Raw genomic sequence first — 19,397 nt, 5'->3', positions numbered from 1 at the left:
CTGCGTGTGTCTCTCTCTCTGCTTCTCTCTGTCTTTGTCTCTCTGCCTCTTTCTCTCTTTCTATCTGTCTATCTCCATCACCCTATATAAGGGGAAGGCCCTTAGAAACATTAACCTATAAAAACATATGTTGATATAACCCTGACTTTTCCCAGAAACTAAGTTATTATTCCTTCTTCATCGTTTCATTCATTCACTCATTCCCTGTTCATTCAACAGATATTCACTGAGCCTCTGCCACAGACATGATGCTTGGCCCTGGGAGACAGCAGTGATCTGACAGAGAAGGTTCCTGTCTTCATAGACCTGATATTCTAATGGGAAAAATTTGAAACAAACAAAAATACAGGAGTTAAATAAAACAGAGGCATTAACCGGGCTTCTTCAGAGCCAGCTTTATGCTCTAATGAGTCGAAGAACTCCAGAATATTTAGTAGAAGGAACTGCGTTCCAGGGAACCTTGCAAGAACCAAGGTGGGGCAGTGGTGGTGGATTAAAAGCTTTAGGGTCCGAGTGCTACCGCCACCCCAAGCTTTTGGTGACTTTGAAGGTTAAATTCAGGAATTGAGTCTTATTTGCATGCTGAAATGTGACTCCTGGAGTTTCTAGATGGGGCTGAAACCAGCCTCAGAGAAGTACAGTTATGAAGGGCTTTAAGCAGATTCTCTCTAAATGTCACTGAGATAATTATAAAGCCTTGAACTCCTTGGTGATGAAAGGAAGTGCTTGTCAGTTCTTCCGGCAGCTATTAGAGGCCCCTGGCTGAGGAGGAGGAGGGGAGTCGGCCATAAGCAGGCCTCAAAGTTTAAGTTGCCTGAGGCCACGCGTAGTTTTCAACTCCTGGCTTCTCTATGCAGAGGGAGTGCAGAAGTGACAAGTGATGTAGCCACACTGCATGTGACTTCTTTCTGCTGGAAAGGAATGTATTCCTTGGAATAAAAGTAAAGTTTCTTTTAACATTTTTCCGCAAATGACTACAGACACACACCCTTCAGAAATACAATAAGGGACCTCCCTGGCGGTCCAGTGGTTAGGACTCCACGCTTTCACTGCCAAGGATGCAGGTTCAATCCCTGGTCCGGTAACTAAGATCCCACAAGCCGCGAGGCACAACCCCAAAATTTTTTCTTTAATTGAAAAAAAAAAGGAAAAGGAAAGGAAAAAAGAAATACATTGAGTTTGTAGAATGAAAAGTCGCAAAGGGGGAAAACATTATCCAGACAACTCTCCACAGCACCTCTGCTTTCCTCTGACCCAGCTGGCCCAGGACCCCTTACAGAGAGTAGTGAGACCCGTTTCCCTGGCCCCCACAGGACAGGCCAGCGCTGTATAGCCACACACCTCACATTCCACTGCGAAGACCTCTTTACGCTGCTTTGCAGCACAACGTTTCTGGCCCTCCTTTCCGTCCTGGAAACATCCTGATGTGCGAGTGGGAGGCCCTCCTGATGTCCCAAGGCACCTGCACTCTCCCCCTAAACGTGCCAGCGCTTGACACCCACGTGGCCCTCCTGAGTTTCATGCAAGCTGGTGTTTATGGCCGTGGTTGTAGAAAGCCACTGCGTTTCACATGAATCTCCGCAGTATAACCCCTTGTCTGCAGGCTAGCACAGAAGAGACCCCGAAAACAGTGCTGCCACCACTGCAGGTGCCCTCCGTATGCCTGCCGCTTGCTTGCTTGTTCTCAGCCTGATGTTTTTCATTTGAATTGTATCTTCTTTCTCGGCCTGGGACATCCTTTCATACCACGTTTACACCAGCACACAGAGCTCCTTAGACCAGTGTTCCCTAAGTAAAGGGTGCTACGTGGACAAAAAGAAGCCTGGTCACAGGATTTCTTTTTCCCCTCAGATCTTTATTGGAGTGTAATTGTTTTACAGTGTTGTGCAGTTTCTGCTGTACAACAAAGTGAATCGGCTGTATTTACACACATAATCCCCATATCCCCTCCCTCTTGAGCCTCCCTCCCACCCTCCCTGTCTCACCCCTCTAGGTCATCACCAAGCGTCAAGTTGATCTCTCTGTGTTATGCAGCTGCTTCCCACTAGCTAGCTACTTTACATTTGGTAGTGTGTATATGTCTATGCTACTCTCTCACTTCGTCCCAGCTTCCCCTTCCCTCCCCCAGTCTCCTCAAGATCATTCTCTATGTCTGCATCTTTATTCTTGTCCTGCACCTAAGTTCATCAGTACCATTTTTTGTTGTGTTTTTTTTTTTTAAGATTCCATATATATGCATTTGTTTTTCTCTTTCTGTCTTACTTCACTCTGTATGACAGACTGTAGGTCCATCCACCTCACTACAAATAACTCAATTTCATTCCTTTTTAATGCCTGAGTAATATTCCATAGTGTATATGCTGGTCACAGGATTTTGCGAAGAGCCAGAAATAAAGTAGGTTTAACCTACTTTACTGTAGGCCATCACTCAGCCTTTAACATTGCTCATGTAAACAGTGTTCTCCATTGTGGCATTTCCCAAGTGTATCTGACCACAGGAACCTTGCTCCATGGGATATATGAACTAAAAGCACATTTTGGAAAGTGCTGCCCTAGATCATTCTTGAAATTCAGCAGAAACACGATACAGGTTATTCAGTGATTCCACAAGCTTCTCCTTAATCAGGTACCTATGGGGTACATGGCAGTGGGTGCTCTGAAGGGTATAGATGAAGTGGAGACCAAGGTACACAGTGGAGAGCTTGTGCAGGAATCAGAGGGAAGACTGATCAGAGAGGAGAGTCCTGGCTGGAAATACAAAGCAACAAGCCAGCAGACAAGCAAAAGCACCAGGCAGAAACCCTGATGGGCAGCTCAGGAAGTGGACCAGAGGCAGCAGCGTGCCAGGGAAGGGGCCCCCAGCCCTGAGTTTGCCCTCCTCCCCTGCCACCTAATTCTTGGCTGTTTAAGCTTCCTCGGCCACAGTTGTTTCATCCCGGAAATGGCAGATGATGCCACGCTGTCTAATCTGTGAGGCTGTCCTGAGGTGTCAGTGACACACATGGAGTGACAGCTCATCGGGAGTCATCATTAGCAGAGTCGTAGCAGACTGCCCCTCACCTGTTACGGGTCCTGCGAGGGACACAGACAAGCAGTGACCTGGCCCCTGCCGGAGAGCAGTGTGTGGCTTTGTTGAAGACACAAGATTTAGATACACGGAACAGATACAGATGATGCAAAGAGATGATGCAGTTAAGGATAACAGAAGGCAGCAGGCATTATCTGGAGAGTTAGTGGTGTCTTCTCTAAAAATCAGATCTCATTCTATCATTTTAGGCTGAAGACCAACATTGCTCAAAAGAAATGTGGTCCCCCTTTCGTGAGGCTACACCAGAGAGTAACAGGAGATTAGGCAAAGCAACAGGGGAGAGAATCTGGTCTGTAAACCCAGACAAATGTGGGTTTAGTCTCGGTGGCGCCTGGTAGCTCTGCAGCTTTGGACATGTCTCTTAACCTCTCTGAGCCTCATCTACAAACTAGGGGCAATAGTATTTCCTGTCCATATGGGTTGAATTAGATGATACATGTAAAGTGGGAGCACAGGGTAGGTGTGCTGGCAATGAAAGATGCCTGTAAGATGAAGGATGCCTGAGGAATTTGGATTTTTGTTTGAGAGATGGGAGGAGGTCATTGTAAATCCTTGAGAAAGAATGTGATTTAGTGATGTGTTGAAAACGGTCCTTCAGCTTGATTTCTTCAGCTGTGAAGAGCAGGAAAAAAGACCCTAAACCACTTCAGGCAGTGGGCCCATACTCAAGTTATTAAATTCTCCCTTCACTGTTACGGCTCCCTCTGGGAAGATTTAGGGAGTCTCCCTGTGAGCCACTGTGTTTTGGCTCCAGGCAGGCATCTGTGTTCTCCCACATAAGAGACGGGAGGTGCGGAAGGCTCAGGATGATGGGGACGAGGGCGAGCTAGTGTTAGACGTGGGGGTGGGGCCAGTGTGAGTGGCAGTCTCTGCCATAAATGTGCCCACCCTCCTCCAATGTGGGTCCCCTTCCGCAAGGGCCCTTCAGCATCCGTGCATAGTACTGGGCTCCATTTGTCTGGGGAAGCTGAGGCTCAGAAGTCACAGACTTGTTAGTGGTCAGAGAGAAATGGGGATGGGGAAGAGACAGCCTCAAAGCCGTAGATGTGTTTGCCACCAAATTAGCCTTCAGCCACACTCAGCTGATCTCAGGGCAGGCCAGAGCTTCCCCTTGTCAAAGAAGTGGTTCTGTGTCCTGCTGCCCTGCTTCCTCTCTTGCATCACTATTGCAGGATGGACCAGGTCAGGTGTGCTCTGCAGGTTCCATTGTTCCCTGTCTCTGGAGAAGCTGAATTAAAGCCAGGTCAGAATTTACATAGGACAACTCAGAGGTGCAAGAAAAAGATTTATTATTTTGTTCTTTTGCCTCGTTCAGGAGCCCTGGTCCTTTGGATGGCATGAAGGCAAACAAAGCTGAAAGTTAGGTCAGAGACCAGACTCCCTATCAGGGTCCTGAGAGATTCCCCTTCCACACCTGTGTCCCAGGGGGAGGCTCCCCATCCTCATGGTGCCAAGGAAAAGGCCTGGGATCCCCATGCTGGCCTCCACTGAAATGTCACCTGTCCTTCCCAGTCCCTGGACACCCCGTGCTGCGGTTCCCTGAAGTGTAGTTGGTCTCATCTGTTATGAGGGAACCAGTAGGATGTCCATGGTCCCTGCCACAGCTCCAGGGCCTGGTGCCCACACTCTGTGGCCGCTTCATCTTGGCCTCAGGCCCCGCTGGCCCATTAAAGGCTTCCCATCTCCCTGAGCTGTGCCCCAGATGCCTTCAGACTCAGCCAGGACCTGCCCTCCCCTCTCCGCCCTCCCCAAGGTCCTTGCCTTATGTGGCTGTGCCCTGAGTTCTGCTCTTAAATCAGACCTCACTGTTGAAAACCAAATCTTGATACATGAAAGCAAGCTTTGGGAAATTATGATGTTAAAAACAATGTTTTTCTCTTACAAGGGATCCTAACTTGCTCTGGGCTTTAACCAACCAAGTTTGAAACACAGAGCTAAGCCATTCTTCTTAATTCTAGGCTGGTATCTAGTCTTTCCCTGGATCATCGGAAGCTGTGAATTCATAGGGTGGAGGCCAAAGAGAAGGAAAAATACATCACCTTAATCATGCTGAAAAAATTTCCCCATTTCATCTATATTCACAAATTGAGAACATGCTAGCTAAAGTTCTATACTTATCAATATACCTCTTTTCTATTAATAATCAAAGATGCTGGATAAATGGACTTTTATTAGAAATTAACATTTACTCCCTGTAAAAGCATCCAGTTCTTAATCTTTTAATAAGACACAGATCCCTAGAGATGTGAATGAATGCTATGGCCCTCTCCCCGAAAAATGTGTCTACATAAGATTTCACATTCTGTTACAGGACATTCACTGACCTCCCTCTTCCCCACCCCTGGCCTGGAGCCAGTCTATGGGCCTGAGTTTAAAACCTGGAATGTCCAGGATTTGCTCTAAGTTAGCAAAACTGCCTGCAGGAAAGGTTTCCATTGTCATCTCCTTGTCTGAAACATTTTGGGCAAAGTGTGATGGAAGCAGGTTGAGGATGGACGAACCAAGTCCAGCCGTCAAAGTGTGCAGGGCACACACAGGTAATTCTTTGGGAGTGTAGGTTCCACTCAGTCCCCTTTTCTAATTTCCTCCCATATTTTAAGTCTCACAAAAAATGAGTGCTTTAACAGTCAGGGTCTCCAAACTACACTCCAGTTAACTTTCGTGGACTCTCAAGTTTATGTATGTCTGAATAAATACAAAAAATATACATTGTATAACACTCAAAAGTATGGAAATGGGTCTTGATGAAGCATAGTGCATCCCCTTATTTTCCAAATAGGCCTCAAACTGCTGCATTGGCATTTCAGTGCCGGGACCAGGAAGGGGACGGCATCCGTGCATCCTGCGAGCCCGTTGATGCTACACACACCTGCAGCTCCCATTTTCCTTGTGTTTCTAGCCCATCTGTTTTCTGCTCACACACCTTGAAGAGTAAGTCAGGAGAAAAACAGCCAGGCCCCTTTTAAGTGAGCCTGTCATAAAAGATGTTTTGTTTGTTCCCGGTTTTCTGCTTTTAGGCCGAACCAGCGTCCTCTAACAAGTGGCAGCTGGATAAATGGCTAAACAAAGTTAATCCCCACAAGCCTCCTATCCTGATCCAAAATGAAAGCCACGGGCCGGAGAGCAATCAGTACTACACCCCGGTGAAGGAGGACGTGCCAGACTGCGGGAAGCTTCCCGAGGTCTGCCCGACCAGCCTGAGAGACAAGGACATCAAGAGCGCCTGCAAGGAGGAGCAGAGGCCCAGGACCGCGAACAAGGCCCCGGGGAGCAAAGGGGTGAAGCAGAAGTCTCCGCCCGCGGCCGTGGCCGCGGCCGTGACCGCCACTGCCCCGCCGCCCACTGTGCCCGGTGCGCCCGCCGAGAGCGCGCCCGCGCCCGCGCCCGCCCGGAGGTCCGCGGGCAAGAAACCCACCCGGCGCACCGAGAGGACCTCGGCCGGCGACAACGGGCACCGGCCCGAGGAGCCCACGGCCGCCGACGCGCAGGGGGCGAACGCGGGGATCCCCCTGGAGCCCCCCAAGCCCCGGCCCTGCGGCAACAGCAGGACCAGCCACCGCAAGGAGCTGCGCTCTGCCGTGACCTGCGAGAAGCGCCGCACGCGGGGGCTGAGCCGGATCGTGCCCAAATCCAAGGAGTTCATCGAGACGGAGTCGTCCTCTTCCTCCTCCTCCTCGGACTCGGACCTGGAGTCGGAGCAGGAGGACTACCCTCTGTCCAAGGCCGTGGCCGCCGCTGCTGCCGCCTCCGGGAACGACTCAAGGCTGAAGGAGACCACCAACAGCATCAGCGGCGGCGGCCCCCGGGCCCCGGTGGGCTCCATCAACGCCAGGACCACCAGCGACATCGCCAAGGAGCTGGAGGAGCAGTTCTACACGCTGGTCCCCTTCGGCCGCAACGAACTTCTCTCCCCGTTGAAGGACAGTGACGAGGTCCGGTCACTCTGGGTCAAAATTGACCTGACCCTCCTGTCCAGGATCCCAGAACACTTGCCCCAGGAGCCGGGGGTGCTGAGCACGCCCGCGGCCAAGGACGCTGAGAGCGCGCCCCCCAGCCACGCATCCGACGCACCTGCCGAAAAGGCTTTGCCAAAATCCAAGAGGAAACGCAAGGTAGGCCTGGAACCCCGAGGGGCTGAGGGCACGGCGGGAGGGAGGGCTCTCCCTGAACTTGTGGGTGGCAGGACTGCTGGTCTGGAGTGCTCCTGGAGCAGCAGTTTTATGTGTCCTTCCTCAGCAAACATTCCTAGAGCACTTTATGTATGCCAGATAGTCTTGTAAGTACTTGACGGTATATTAACTCAGTTAAATCCTTAGAACCGCTCAGTGGGGGAGGTACTGTTATTCCCATGGTATAGATAATGAATGCCTGTCGCACTGCATGTGGAAGTAAGCAAACAGGAAATCTTCACTCAGTGTGTGCAGAGGCAAACTGGAGGCTGGGCCTGTGAGAAAAACTAAACACAGGTGAGCCCCATTCTTTGCTGCAAGGGGTGGGGTCATTCATTGACTCAAGAAGCCAACAGCCTCACAGAGGCTGCAACTGGGGTGCGGCATGAATACAAAAAGTGCCTGGTGAGGACTGGGGCCCCAGGAGGGAACACCAGCCTGCAGCATCGGCCGGAGCCCGCGGCTGGTGCTCCCCGTGGTGCTGGTCAGGAGAACTTTGCGGTGGATATGGGCTGGGAGCAGAGCCCTGCGGAGGAGGGGCATTTGAGTAACCAGAGGGTCAGGGATGAGGCGGCACCAAAAGAGGGAAGCAAGCTGAACGAAGAGGGAGTTGAACAAAGTGAGACAGCGGCTCAAGTACAGGGAGAGCTGGACGTGCATCAGGAAACAGTCTGGCCATTTTTGAAGACTTTTGAGCACAGGAATAAATTATAATTTAAAACCAATTTTGAGGATTTTTATTCCCTCCTGTTACTGCACCTGCAAAAGTAACTTGGACCACAGTGAAAAACACAATGGATGACAAACCAAAGATTGTAGTCATCATGGATGGTCCCAAATCTAGGACAAAATCATTCATAACAGTTAACACATATATATGTCCCTATGGGATGCTGCTTTTATAAACATTAAATCATTTATAAAGTCCTTACAACTTTATGAGGTAAATATTATTGTCATGCCCATTTTACAGATGAGGAAACTAAGGCTCAGAAAGCCTAAATCGACTTGCCCCAGGTTCACATAGGTGAGAAAGGGCAGAGCCAGGAATGAAGCCAGGCTGCTGGCTCCCGGGTCTCCCAATAATGAGTCAGCCTGAGGTTGGTGCAGTACTTTCCCCACAGGGCCTCTGCTCAGAGGGCTCCGTGCTTGGAGTTTAATGCTGGCGTTTGCCGTCTTGGAATTCTTCATTTTATCTGTGAATTGTGATTTGTAAGTGAAGCGTGATGGGACAGTAGAGCATGCGCTGTCCCACCTCCTGCCCATTTCCCAGGACAAGTTCTTTCTGCCTGCCTGCCTTCCTGCCCGGTGGCCCCTTTTCACTCCTAGCCCCACGCAGCCTCCCCATCCGCATCACCATCCAGGGGCCAAGGCCCAGGCATGATGAGGGTCGGGGTCAGGATTGGCATCTCCACACCCCCAATCCCTATACTGAGGGGTCCCCCAGGAGAGATTGCAATCCCTGAGTGGTTGCCAGTTGCCCGGGGGAAGGGGAAATGCCTAACTGGACTTCCTCACCCCTTGACCCATGGGTTCCACAACTGGCCGGCATCGGAAACCCGTCGCTGGGGGGCCACACACATGCACCTTGTGGCAGGCCAGGGCACCCTGTACTTGAGAGAGTCTGTACATGCCCTCCAGGTATCACCATGCCTCAAGGAGCACAGTATGATATAGCAAATAAACACACCATGACAGGTCAAGAGAGAGACTTTGAAAGACAGGAAAATGTTTCTGACTTTAGTACTTTATACTCTTTTACTGCTTTCTTTTTTTTTTTTTTTTTGAGGTATAATTGACATAACTTTATATTAATTTCAGTTGTACCAGATAATGATTGGATATCTGTTTATATATATTGCAAAATGATGACCACAATAAGTCCAGTTAACATCCATCGCTATACATAGTTACAAATTTCTCTCTCTCCTGGTAAGAACTTTCAAGATCTCCTCTCCTAGCTACTTTCAGATATGCAGTACAGTATTATTAACTGTAATCACCATGTTGTGTATTACATTACATCCGCATGACTTATTCATTTTATAACTGGAAATTTGTACCTTTGGATCTCCTTTAACCCATTTTGTACTCCCCTCCACCCCAGGCAATCAGCAGTCTGGCAACGTCAGCTAGGAGTGGGTTTGGTTTTTGTTTTTAGATTCCACATATAAGTGAGATCATAAGGTATTTGTCTTTCTCTGTCTGACTTATTTCACTTAGCATAATACCCTCCAAGTCCATCTGTGTTGTTGCAAATGGCAAGATTTCCTTCTGCCATTGTACACATATATATGCCACGATTTCCTTATCCATCCATCCAGCTGTGGACATTAAGTTGTTAACTTGTCTTGGCCTTTAGAAGTAATGCTGCAGTGAACATGGGGGTGCGTATATCTTTTCAAATTAGTGTTTTAGTTTTTTTTGGATAAATACCCAGAAGTGGGATTGCTGGGTCATGTGGTAGTTCTATTTTAATTTTTTGAGCAACCTCCATACCGTTTCCATAGTGGCTGTACCAATTTACTTTCCCACCAACAGTGCACAAGGGTTCCCTTTTCTCTACATCCTCACACATGTATGATTTCTGGTCTTTTTGATAATAGCCATTCTGAAAGGTATGAGGTGATATCTTACTGTGGTTTTGATTTGCATTTCCCTAATAATTAGAAGCTGTTGGCCTTCTGTACATTGTCTTTAGAAAAACGTCTAATTGGATCCTCCATCCATTTTTCAATTGGATTTTTTGTTTGTTTCTTCTCTATTGAATTGTATGAGTTCTTTTTATATTTTGGATATTAACCCCTTCTTAGATATATGATTTGGAAATATTTTCTCCAATTCAGTAGGTTGCCTTTTCATTTTGTTGATGGTTTCCTTTGCTGTGCAGAAGCTTTTTAGTTTAATGTAGTCCCACTTGTTTATTTTTGCTTTTGTTGCCTTTACTTTTGGTGTTCAGTCCAAAAAATCATCACCAAAATTGACATCAAGCATCTTTTTCTGCTTTTTGAACAGGGGGTCCACCATTTTCATTTTTCACTGAACCTCGCAAATCATATAGTCAGCCCTGACCTCCTGGGTGACTTTAATCAGGTGACCTTCCCTTCTGTGTACTTCAGTTTCTTCATTTGTAAAATGGTGATGGTGACATCTTTGCACCATTGTATGTCAGGTTCAGACAATATAATTCAGTAATACAGGTTAGCTCACCACTTCCCTACCCCTCTTTCCTTCTGTTTTTCTTTACACACCCTGCCCTCCTCATTACTTGTTAGATTGATTTGTCTGTCAATCCCTAGGTGATTGATTAATGAGTGAGTCAGTCAGTCATCTGGAGATTGATGGATAAATGCAAAGGCTGATGGAAAGAGAGAGAGAAAGGTATTTCAGAGATAAACATATAGATATATTGGAAATACATATAGCTGTATAGACATATGTAGATAGAGAAATATGCAGAAACATACATGTATACTCCATGATATTCTGTATTTAATTTTATTATTCATGAACTTTTGAACTTATGAAACTTCATTTACACTAAACCTGACATTCAGCTCTCCTCATGAAATGTACTAAATCATCATTAAAAACACGCAGAGAAGTGCAAGAACATTTTCACAGCACTCTTTACTCAGTATCTGGGATGTGAAGCCCCCACTTCTGGGTGCTGAAAGTGGGACACTGCAGACCTGGCTGCCCAGGGTCCAAAGTCTATCCCTGCCAGAGCCCTGGAGCCCAGGACTGGGGGTTCAGAGCTTTGGCTTGGACCCTCCTCAGGGGCACAGTTTCAGCGTGAGCATCTGGGGTCCTTGCAACACAGGCTGGCTGACAATCCCAGCTACAGGGAGAAGGTCAGAGTTTCTCTATCTTTGGTGCCAGTGCTTGTCTCCTGGAAAGCACTGCTGAGAGCCCTGAATGTGCCTGTACTGTGTTGCTGCCATATCACCAGAAATGGAACTTGGTTGAGTGCATGTGTATTGCACCCTAATATACCTCTAAAGTTAAATACAATCGTGGAAACAAGAATCCAGTCAAACTACTATTTTATAAAAATGTCTTTCAAGGCCATGAATTTCAAAAGAAAGGTCTGAGCTTCTCACTGCCCTAATAGCATTAAGCCCAGGATAAGTCGCTATGCTTTGTTTGGGTACCAAGAAATGCCAAAGGGAGGGATGCTGAAGCTCCAGCGAGACTCCAGAACAGGTCTTCCTTGGAGGGCAGAATGCATCCTTTGGTAAAGCAATGTTCATCAGTCACAACATTCCCTCCTGAATTTTGATCCTGATCCTTTTTCCTCTCAGTAAGCTGTCGGTAGTAAAACTGACAGAGTTCATCCTTGTCAATGAAGGAGCTGATGGGGAACTCAGGCCAGGGCCAAGAGTGCTGCAGCCACACTGGTGCTCAGGATGTTGTCCAGAGAAGCCCAGTGAGCTGGTTGGTGATGGGAGCTCACCGTGATCCCTTGAAATCCAAAGCTGATTGGTTTTTGCTTCTTCCCATGCAGTGTGACAACGAAGACGACTACAGGGAGATCAAGAGGGCCCAGGGAGAGAAGGAGAGCTCTTCACGACTGACCGCCTCTGCCAACAGTACTTTATCTGCAAACCATTGCAACATGAACATCAACAGGTATGGGCACTCGAGGAAGGCAGAGGGAGCTGGAGGTGTGTCTGGGTCTGAGAGGCACATACGTACTGGGGAAGAATTGGATTTTTAAGTGACTGCTCTGCCTGGGTCTCCATGTTACCAACCAGGGTTCTTAGACTCCTTAATCAGTAGAAATTGATAAGAGGCCAGACAAGAAATTCAGGCAAAGTTTTATTGGGGCTCATCCTGCAGCAGGAGGGAGGGAAAACAAGTAACAGGTGCCCTTGCTTGCTTTCTGATGTGGGGGGTGAGCTGATTCCTTATATGGGGTGAGGGTAGGAGTGGGTCCAATGGTCGGGCCAGAGGGATGGCTTCGGTGATCTGCCCACCCCCTTTGTTGGTGTTGTGTGCAGGGTGAATGCACAGTACCCAGCTTTTGCTCCTGACACCCTGCTTTTGCTCTCAACTCCTCAGAAGTGGCAGTTGGATTTTTGGTCTTTTTGTATCTTGTCCATAATTTGCTCCAACTGTCATGCATGCAGTTATTTTTAGTCCCTTATAGTTTCTTTGTATTTTGTTGCTCAAGGAGACAGTGCAGGTGCAAGCCCTGCAGCAGAGGGTCCCAGGTCCCAGCCTGTCTCATGCAGACTTGCTTCCCTTGGTTTAACCCAAGGCTAACCAGTATGCCTGGATGTTTGCTTCTTGTCACAGCTCCAGGTGCACTGGAAATACTTCTCTGTAACAAAATACCAGTTACTAGTTACATACAGTTCTATCCTTATATCCTATACCCTCCACTCTGAAAACTTAAAAACCGAATAGCCAGTAAACCCATGAGAACACTAAGCTTATTACTCAAATGAAAAATATAAACTTAAGCGGATCTCCATATGACACACCTAAAGGTCTTGGGTACAGACTGAATTTGTGGTGATGGACAGGACCCCGGTCTCCAAGGTGAAACAGCCACCCAGTCCTTCCTCCAAAGGAGTTCCAGGGGGACCCACATGGCACTGAATCCTCTCTGTGACAAACGGCTTCCTAGCAAAGCAAGGTCCTAGATATTTATTATAAGCAAGCAGCTTATCATCAGTCATAGAAGCCCTTTCCACTTAGAAATAGCCCAGCTCAGAAACCACTTTTTCCTCTGCTAAGACACTCCTCACTCTCCCTGACTGTGTACATAGAATTTTTAAGGGGAGATTAATGTTTCAGCACAACACATAAAAACGTAAACTCAAAGGTTAGGAGAAGATGTAGAGCAGTACTAAAACCAGGAGAGGAAATTGGAGAGCGAGGGCACCCGAACACAGGCCCACTGCAGTGTTAGAATCACCTTGGGAAGAAGGGCGAGAGCCCTTGAAGGTCTGAGCGAGAAAGAGTAGCACACACAAGCTGTCTGAGCCCACAGTCCTCCTTACTGAGCAGATGGTATCCCAAAATACTGGGAAAATGTGAACAGGGAAAATTCAGCTCCAAAATGTCTTTTAATGTGTGATAGAGTTATACATGTGCTTCTTTGTTAATGCCTTAAATAACCTTTCTACCAGATCTAGTAACTACCATAATTTCTAGTAGTGATGAGTACAGATATTTCAAGATGTCTGCAACAACCGATATAATATGAAAATATCTGTGATTTCCACAATCACAGATATTGCTAATAGTACTCCTGGTAAACCGCTACTCTGGTTTCTTGCCTTCCTTCGTAATTAAAGGAAATGTTTCAGTTTTAGTGAGAGGTTCATGAAAATGAAGATGTAACTTCTTTTCCATGCAAGTTCAGGGACCCCAGGATAAAAGCTTTTGCTCTAGGGCCATTGCTTCGCAGAGCCTGCTGGTTGTAATAGTTTCACTTATGTTAAGTAAGGGGTCAATGCATATGGAAGTGCTTTGAGTCTTTCTAGGAAAGGTGGGCTGTGTACCTCTGGAACTGTGATTACCACTGTCAAGCTTTACCTGTGTAATAAGACAGTTCTATGTATATGGTGGTCGCCCATACCGAAGACGTGATCCTAAGAGCGTTTCAAAGTTACTTTGGTCAACTTGAATAGATAAACTTATAATGATGAAGAAGAAATAATCATATGTTCATCACAGTATTTAATGTAATAATTTCGTTTTCTGCAGACATTTAAAATCATGTAATAGGTAAAATAATAAAGACTTAGAAATAGGACTTTTTCACTCATGTGTCAAGAAACGGTTATATTCAGACTGTTCATATCCATCTTCAGCATCAGTGTTTTCATCCTCACTGGCTGAGCCACTTTTAACTCGCCCAAGGCAGTCTTCAAGAACACACCTTCTCACTTCCAAGTTGTTGGATGCACAGTACTGTTTAAACCAGAAGTCTGTCATCAGAAATTCTCTCCCTACACAGATCTGTGTGCATAACATTAAGAACCCTGGCTTCTTATTTGTTCTAGAGGCCTGTGTTTGTAATTTCTACACTGTGACCACCAGTTAAGGAAATTGCTTAAAAATAAAAAATGACTTTAATGGCATGTTTGCGGTGATAGCCAATACGTGTAATTAAGAAGTCATAACTTCAGGAATAATGTTTAAATCTTTGTTAAATGAATTTACCTTTTTTTAAAACTGACTCAACCAGATGACTTCTAGAAGCATCCCAACTTAGCAATAATTGAGTTTATTTAGAGCTAATGTGTCTTCCCCCAATTTTTTGTCTCAAAGTGAAGTAATGGAGAGAGCCCAATCAACATAATAATACATTGCAAAGACTGGAATATAAGTGACTCCCTTCTCTGATGGTCAGTGATTGGGGGGGGGGGCGGGATTTATATTCAGGCACAGACAATAGTTATGAAGGTAAAATAAGGAGCTACAAATCAGAAAATGTCATCTCTAATGACCATTTTCTATTCTTTGTTTATTCTGATCAATGCCTGGTTACCTAACAATTGGAAGGTGGCTTCATGCTTGGCTATTCTTTGATTCTGTTATTCTCCATATAATAATTAATACAAGCTCAGGTGTCAGCAAAGGTCCTTTTGGAAGTGCAGATCTCATGTATCATTTAATTGAGTTTCCAATTACCTGCTGTTTGCACTTGTTAGGAAAACAGCAAGTTGTTTGTCATGTATTTTGAGATCCTTGAATGAAAAACTTGGGAAATGAAAGTATTATTATTCTTAGTCATTTAACTTCAGCATTACTATTTTTTCTGAGAGGACAAGTAAAGAAACAATGAACAAAATTTGTTTATTGTTTATTAAAGTCCTAATGCCATAAAATTGTTTCCTGGCATAGTAATTCCCAATATGTGTCTTCCTACCAGCAGGATTTAAATGGGAGGTTTGGGTCACATATAAACATTTACCTTCCCATGTGCTGAGTGTGTGACATTCCATTACCATGATTTTCTTTTTCAGCTTGGCAATCCCAATAAATAAAAATGAAAAAATGCTCCGGTCACCCATCTCACCCCTCTCTGACGCATCTAAACACAAATACTCCGGCGAGGACTTAACTTCCTCCAGCAGATCCAACAGCAATGGTTTGTTCACTTCCGCCCCCTCCAACAAAAAGCATAAGACTGAGAACCAGCTGCAGACCCACACAGGAGACCTCACGGTATGTTGATGCTCTCCCTCCCCGATTAAAACAAGGGGGAAACCGAGCATACCCCTCTATTCTGCTTCTGGCCCAGCAAAGTATAAACACAAGCTTTTTCTTTTCTTTTTTCTTTTTTTTTTTAAATTGCAATTTCAGGAAAAGTTCCTTCTGTGTTATTCCAAATAGATTCTCCCATGTGAAATAAATGTCCAATAATTCCTGGTATGTGGGAAGATAATGTTTGTTAAAGTCACAAGGAAGCCTTATTGACGGAAGCTTGGCTATGTAAACAGCACAAGTTGAGAAAAGATTTCATCTCCAAACCTGTTAGACTGGGTGAAGTAAGATCAGTAACAGCCACCTTGCGACGTTGCAGGAGGTCTCCTTCCCGTCGGAGGTCGAGGGGGCCCACCTTGGTAAGGGAGCACCATTGGTGGTCCCTGCCCATATGGCAGCATAGCACCAGGAAGGTAACCTGGCATGCCTTGAGGATGACCACCGTACTGACTGTGAGGTGGCGTTGGGGATCTCACTCCTTGTTGCTGTGGGATACCTAGCTGCCGTGGCATCATACCTCCAGTTGGTCCAACAGACGGATTACTAATGGGAGCCTGTCCTGGTCGAGGAAGATTATGTTGATATGGGACCAATGTGACCAATGAGCCCCTGCACAGCAGCCCTAAATGCTGCTCTGGGAAGACCTGGCTGGGGAGCTGCCCTTCGCCTCTCGCACAGGCAGCTGCAGAAGAAATGGAGGAGGCATTTTAAGCCTCTTCTGCTTAGGAACCCTCTTTGGAGGACTTTATTTCCCATTCTGCAAAGAAACAGCCCTAAAGTGACTCTCCCAGGACGAACTGGGAGTTTTAGACTAACCAACCTTCATATTTGAAAAGATTTCTTGCCCTGGGGCAGAGTTAAATCTGAGACTGGAACCCAGGGCCAAAGTTGCAGGGTTCCCCACTGCCCTCAGTGACCAGTGTGTCCAGTGTGGGACAACCACCACCACCCCTCTTCCAGTGACCTTGTCAAGGGTGAGTCCATCACCCTGTATTCCCCTGGGAACCTGGGTCCACCTCTAGCATCATAGCGTAGTCACCATGTGACCTTGGGCCAGTTGCTTAATTTCTTGGGCCTGTTTCATTTGCAAAACAGTGGTGATAAGATTTAAATGAGGCAGTACCATCTAAAATACCCAACCCCTGTGGACACCTGTGCAACTAATACTGCATGTGAGTTCCTCTTCACCAATACTCTCTAAGAACGGGCATCCCTAGACCTTGCATCCCCCAGGTACATTATTTAATTCCAAACTCTCCCCACTGTGCCTTTCAAAACCAGTGGGGCTTTGTGAGACAGAGAGAAATGAGAGTTGGCAATAGGACTCTGCAAAGAAAAAGGGGGGAGGCAGCATTTCATGCTTTATCCCATGAATTAAAGAGGCAAAAAAAAGTTGGTAGCAAGTCCAATAAGAGCCTAAATCTTACTGAACTCAGAAATTAACCCCCTTATGCACCCTCACTTGGGAGCAATTATCTTTTAGTTCTAGGATACACGAATCTAAGAAAACCATATTAGAAAAATCTGAAATAAAAAGCTAACAATTCAAATTTTAAACCAAACACAACTTTTCTTTGCCTCTAGATCCTTCTATCACAAGGAAACTGTGATGTGCAGAGAATGATAAACCAATTATAGACTTGATTTAGGCATTCTTTCACTGAACAGGTGTTTATCAAGGAAGTAGTTACTGTTCCCAGGCACTTTGCTAAGCAACAGAGATGCGTTGATGGTCTAACAAATTCCGTCTCTGCCTTCAGGAAGCTTACAGTCTAGCTGGGGAGAGCCACTTAGACCAGGGCTCACACACATCCATAATTTACTACCCTGCATGCCAAAAAGGAAACACCCAGAGTCCTAGAGTCTCCCTTGAGTCCTAGAGGCTCCCATAACAAGGAGGCTTGATCTACCCATGAAATTGGTCTATATTTAAAGAAGCATTGGTATACACTCCACTTTAATTACTTCAGAGGAATCCATTTAAATTTCCTAACCAAAGACGAGGTGTTTGTGACATTCAGCACACAGTAGGTGCTCTCTACATATCTGTATCTCCAGAAAAAAGGATGTTTATTTTTCCCCAGATCAAGTGTTCCTTTTTAAAACACATTTTAAATAATTTCTAGTAATTCCCGGTGGCTCTTCCTGTTCTTCACAGACAGCTGATGAGACCTGATGGCTTCTCTTTTGTGAGGGAGGATTACAGCTCAGTGGTTCTGAGAGCGTGGGTGCTGGACAGGCATCACCTGGAACTTGTTAGGCATGCATGTTCTCCGGCTCTTCCCCAGACCTACGGAGTCAAAGATGCTGGCGGTGGGGTCCAGCTGTCTGTGGGTTAGTGGTGATTCTGATGCAGTCAGTTTGGAGAACCACGGGTCTAGGCAGCTGGGAAGAGTAGGAGCCTAAGTCCTGGGCCTCCACCCGTAGTAGCCATCTGAGCTTGGGCAAGTTTAGGATCTGCATCTGTGAGAGTGGGCACCCTGAGAATTCCCTTTTGATAGTTGTCATGGGAATGACGTTTGACAGCACGTGCAGAAGCCTCCAGCTTGAGACCTGTAATGCACGTATTTCTTTTTCTTTATTTAAAAAAAAAAAAGCACCATCAGCTCTAACCTAGAACACAGAACACACGCGATTCTAACAGGTTGCTCCTTCAGCCAGGTGGCCAGTTTCTCAAAGACAGGTGTGTGTGTTTATTGTTTAGAAAGTGGCTCACAGCAATTCCGAAAACGTTCTCCACAAGTCACGGCCACAGACAGAGCCATGGTCTCCAGGCTCCAACAGCCACAGGGACTGCAAGAGGCAGAAACTCATCTTCGATGACATGTAAGTGTGGACTCTTGGTTGATATGGTGAGGGCCAGATGAATGGGAAGGCCACAAGGAGACGGTTTAGATGCATCTAATTCACCGTGTGGCCATTTCTGTCATGTGGCCTGATTGGTTAAATGTCACCCTCTCGAAGGGAATTGCAGCTTTACTCCAAGTACACCCTTGAGTCTGGGGGACTTTCTGAGTGAATAGAACAACCAGTGCCAACAAGGCTGCATCCAGGATGTCAGAAAACTAAGGTAAATGGCATCAATGAGTCTTAGGTTTCTAAGCACCTACATTTGGGGTTATGTGCCACCAGAAAGAGAAGCATTTTTGTTTTTGTAAATTGTAACTGGCAAAGAATAATAGTGATTCGTTCCTGAAAGCTTTTTCTCCTCTAAAATGTTATAGTCTTTATAACAGTGTAAACACTTCTTATATAGGAAAAAAATATCCTATCATCCATCTCCCAATCCTAGCACTGAAACCCAAGTATTAGTTCCATTCCCAGCATCGATTTAAGAGGAGAAACAAAAGAAGATGATGAACAAATGTAACATCCTGGAATGCTCTGGAGATGCTGGAAATGAGAACTGAGAAATGAGAAAATGATACTGAAAATTATTTCAGCTCTTGGGGAAAAAAAATATGTGTCAAGGACAAGCCTGGAAGGCAGAAGATATGGTTTCAAGAGTTTGGCTTGAATCCGGCTTTCAGCTTTAGCTGTTCACCAAGCGTGCAATGCGTCTGTGTCAGGCACACCCTTAAATCCCGGCGCGGAGAGGCAGGCAACAGTGAGAGACCACCCTGCCCTCTGACTGCCCACAGTGCCACTGAGGGGACAGACTAAAAACCACGAACGCCACCCAAAGGCAGAAAATAAAATGGTGCCAAATGTCTCTGAGTCCCAGCTTCCTAATCAGAAAAAGTGATAGTTGTGACACCCATCTCCTGGCAGCTCTCCTGAGATCCAGTGAGATGGTCTCTCTTCAGCATGGTCACCCGGAGAATCGAAAACTCCGTGCAGTGGTGACGACTCTTCCACCCTCATCTTCCTCCCATCCTTCTCTCCAGTCCTAACTTCACCCAGAGTAGAGACAC

The 19,397-nt window shown here is 46.3% G+C and overlaps 1 protein-coding gene across 2 annotated transcripts in view; it reads left to right on the top strand.

Annotated features, from left to right (window-relative positions):
- AFF3 (ALF transcription elongation factor 3) overlaps window positions 1-19,397 on the top strand; it is a 556,683-nt gene that overhangs the window by 510,806 nt on the left and 26,480 nt on the right. For both annotated transcript variants that reach the window (XM_057741064.1, XM_057741063.1), the window contains 4 exons: window positions 6,106-7,200; window positions 11,765-11,889; window positions 15,243-15,444; window positions 18,188-18,309. In XM_057741064.1, the coding sequence (XP_057597047.1) occupies window positions 6,106-7,200; window positions 11,765-11,889; window positions 15,243-15,444; window positions 18,188-18,309 (1,544 nt within the window). The remainder of the gene's footprint in view (window positions 1-6,105; window positions 7,201-11,764; window positions 11,890-15,242; window positions 15,445-18,187; window positions 18,310-19,397) is intronic.

Source organism: Hippopotamus amphibius, chromosome 7, assembly GCF_030028045.1.
Source record: "Hippopotamus amphibius kiboko isolate mHipAmp2 chromosome 7, mHipAmp2.hap2, whole genome shotgun sequence".
Classification (NCBI taxonomy): Eukaryota; Metazoa; Chordata; class Mammalia; order Artiodactyla; family Hippopotamidae; genus Hippopotamus; species Hippopotamus amphibius.
Note: the sequence above shows the minus strand (reverse complement) of the source record. Positions and strands in the feature narration are given on the sequence as shown.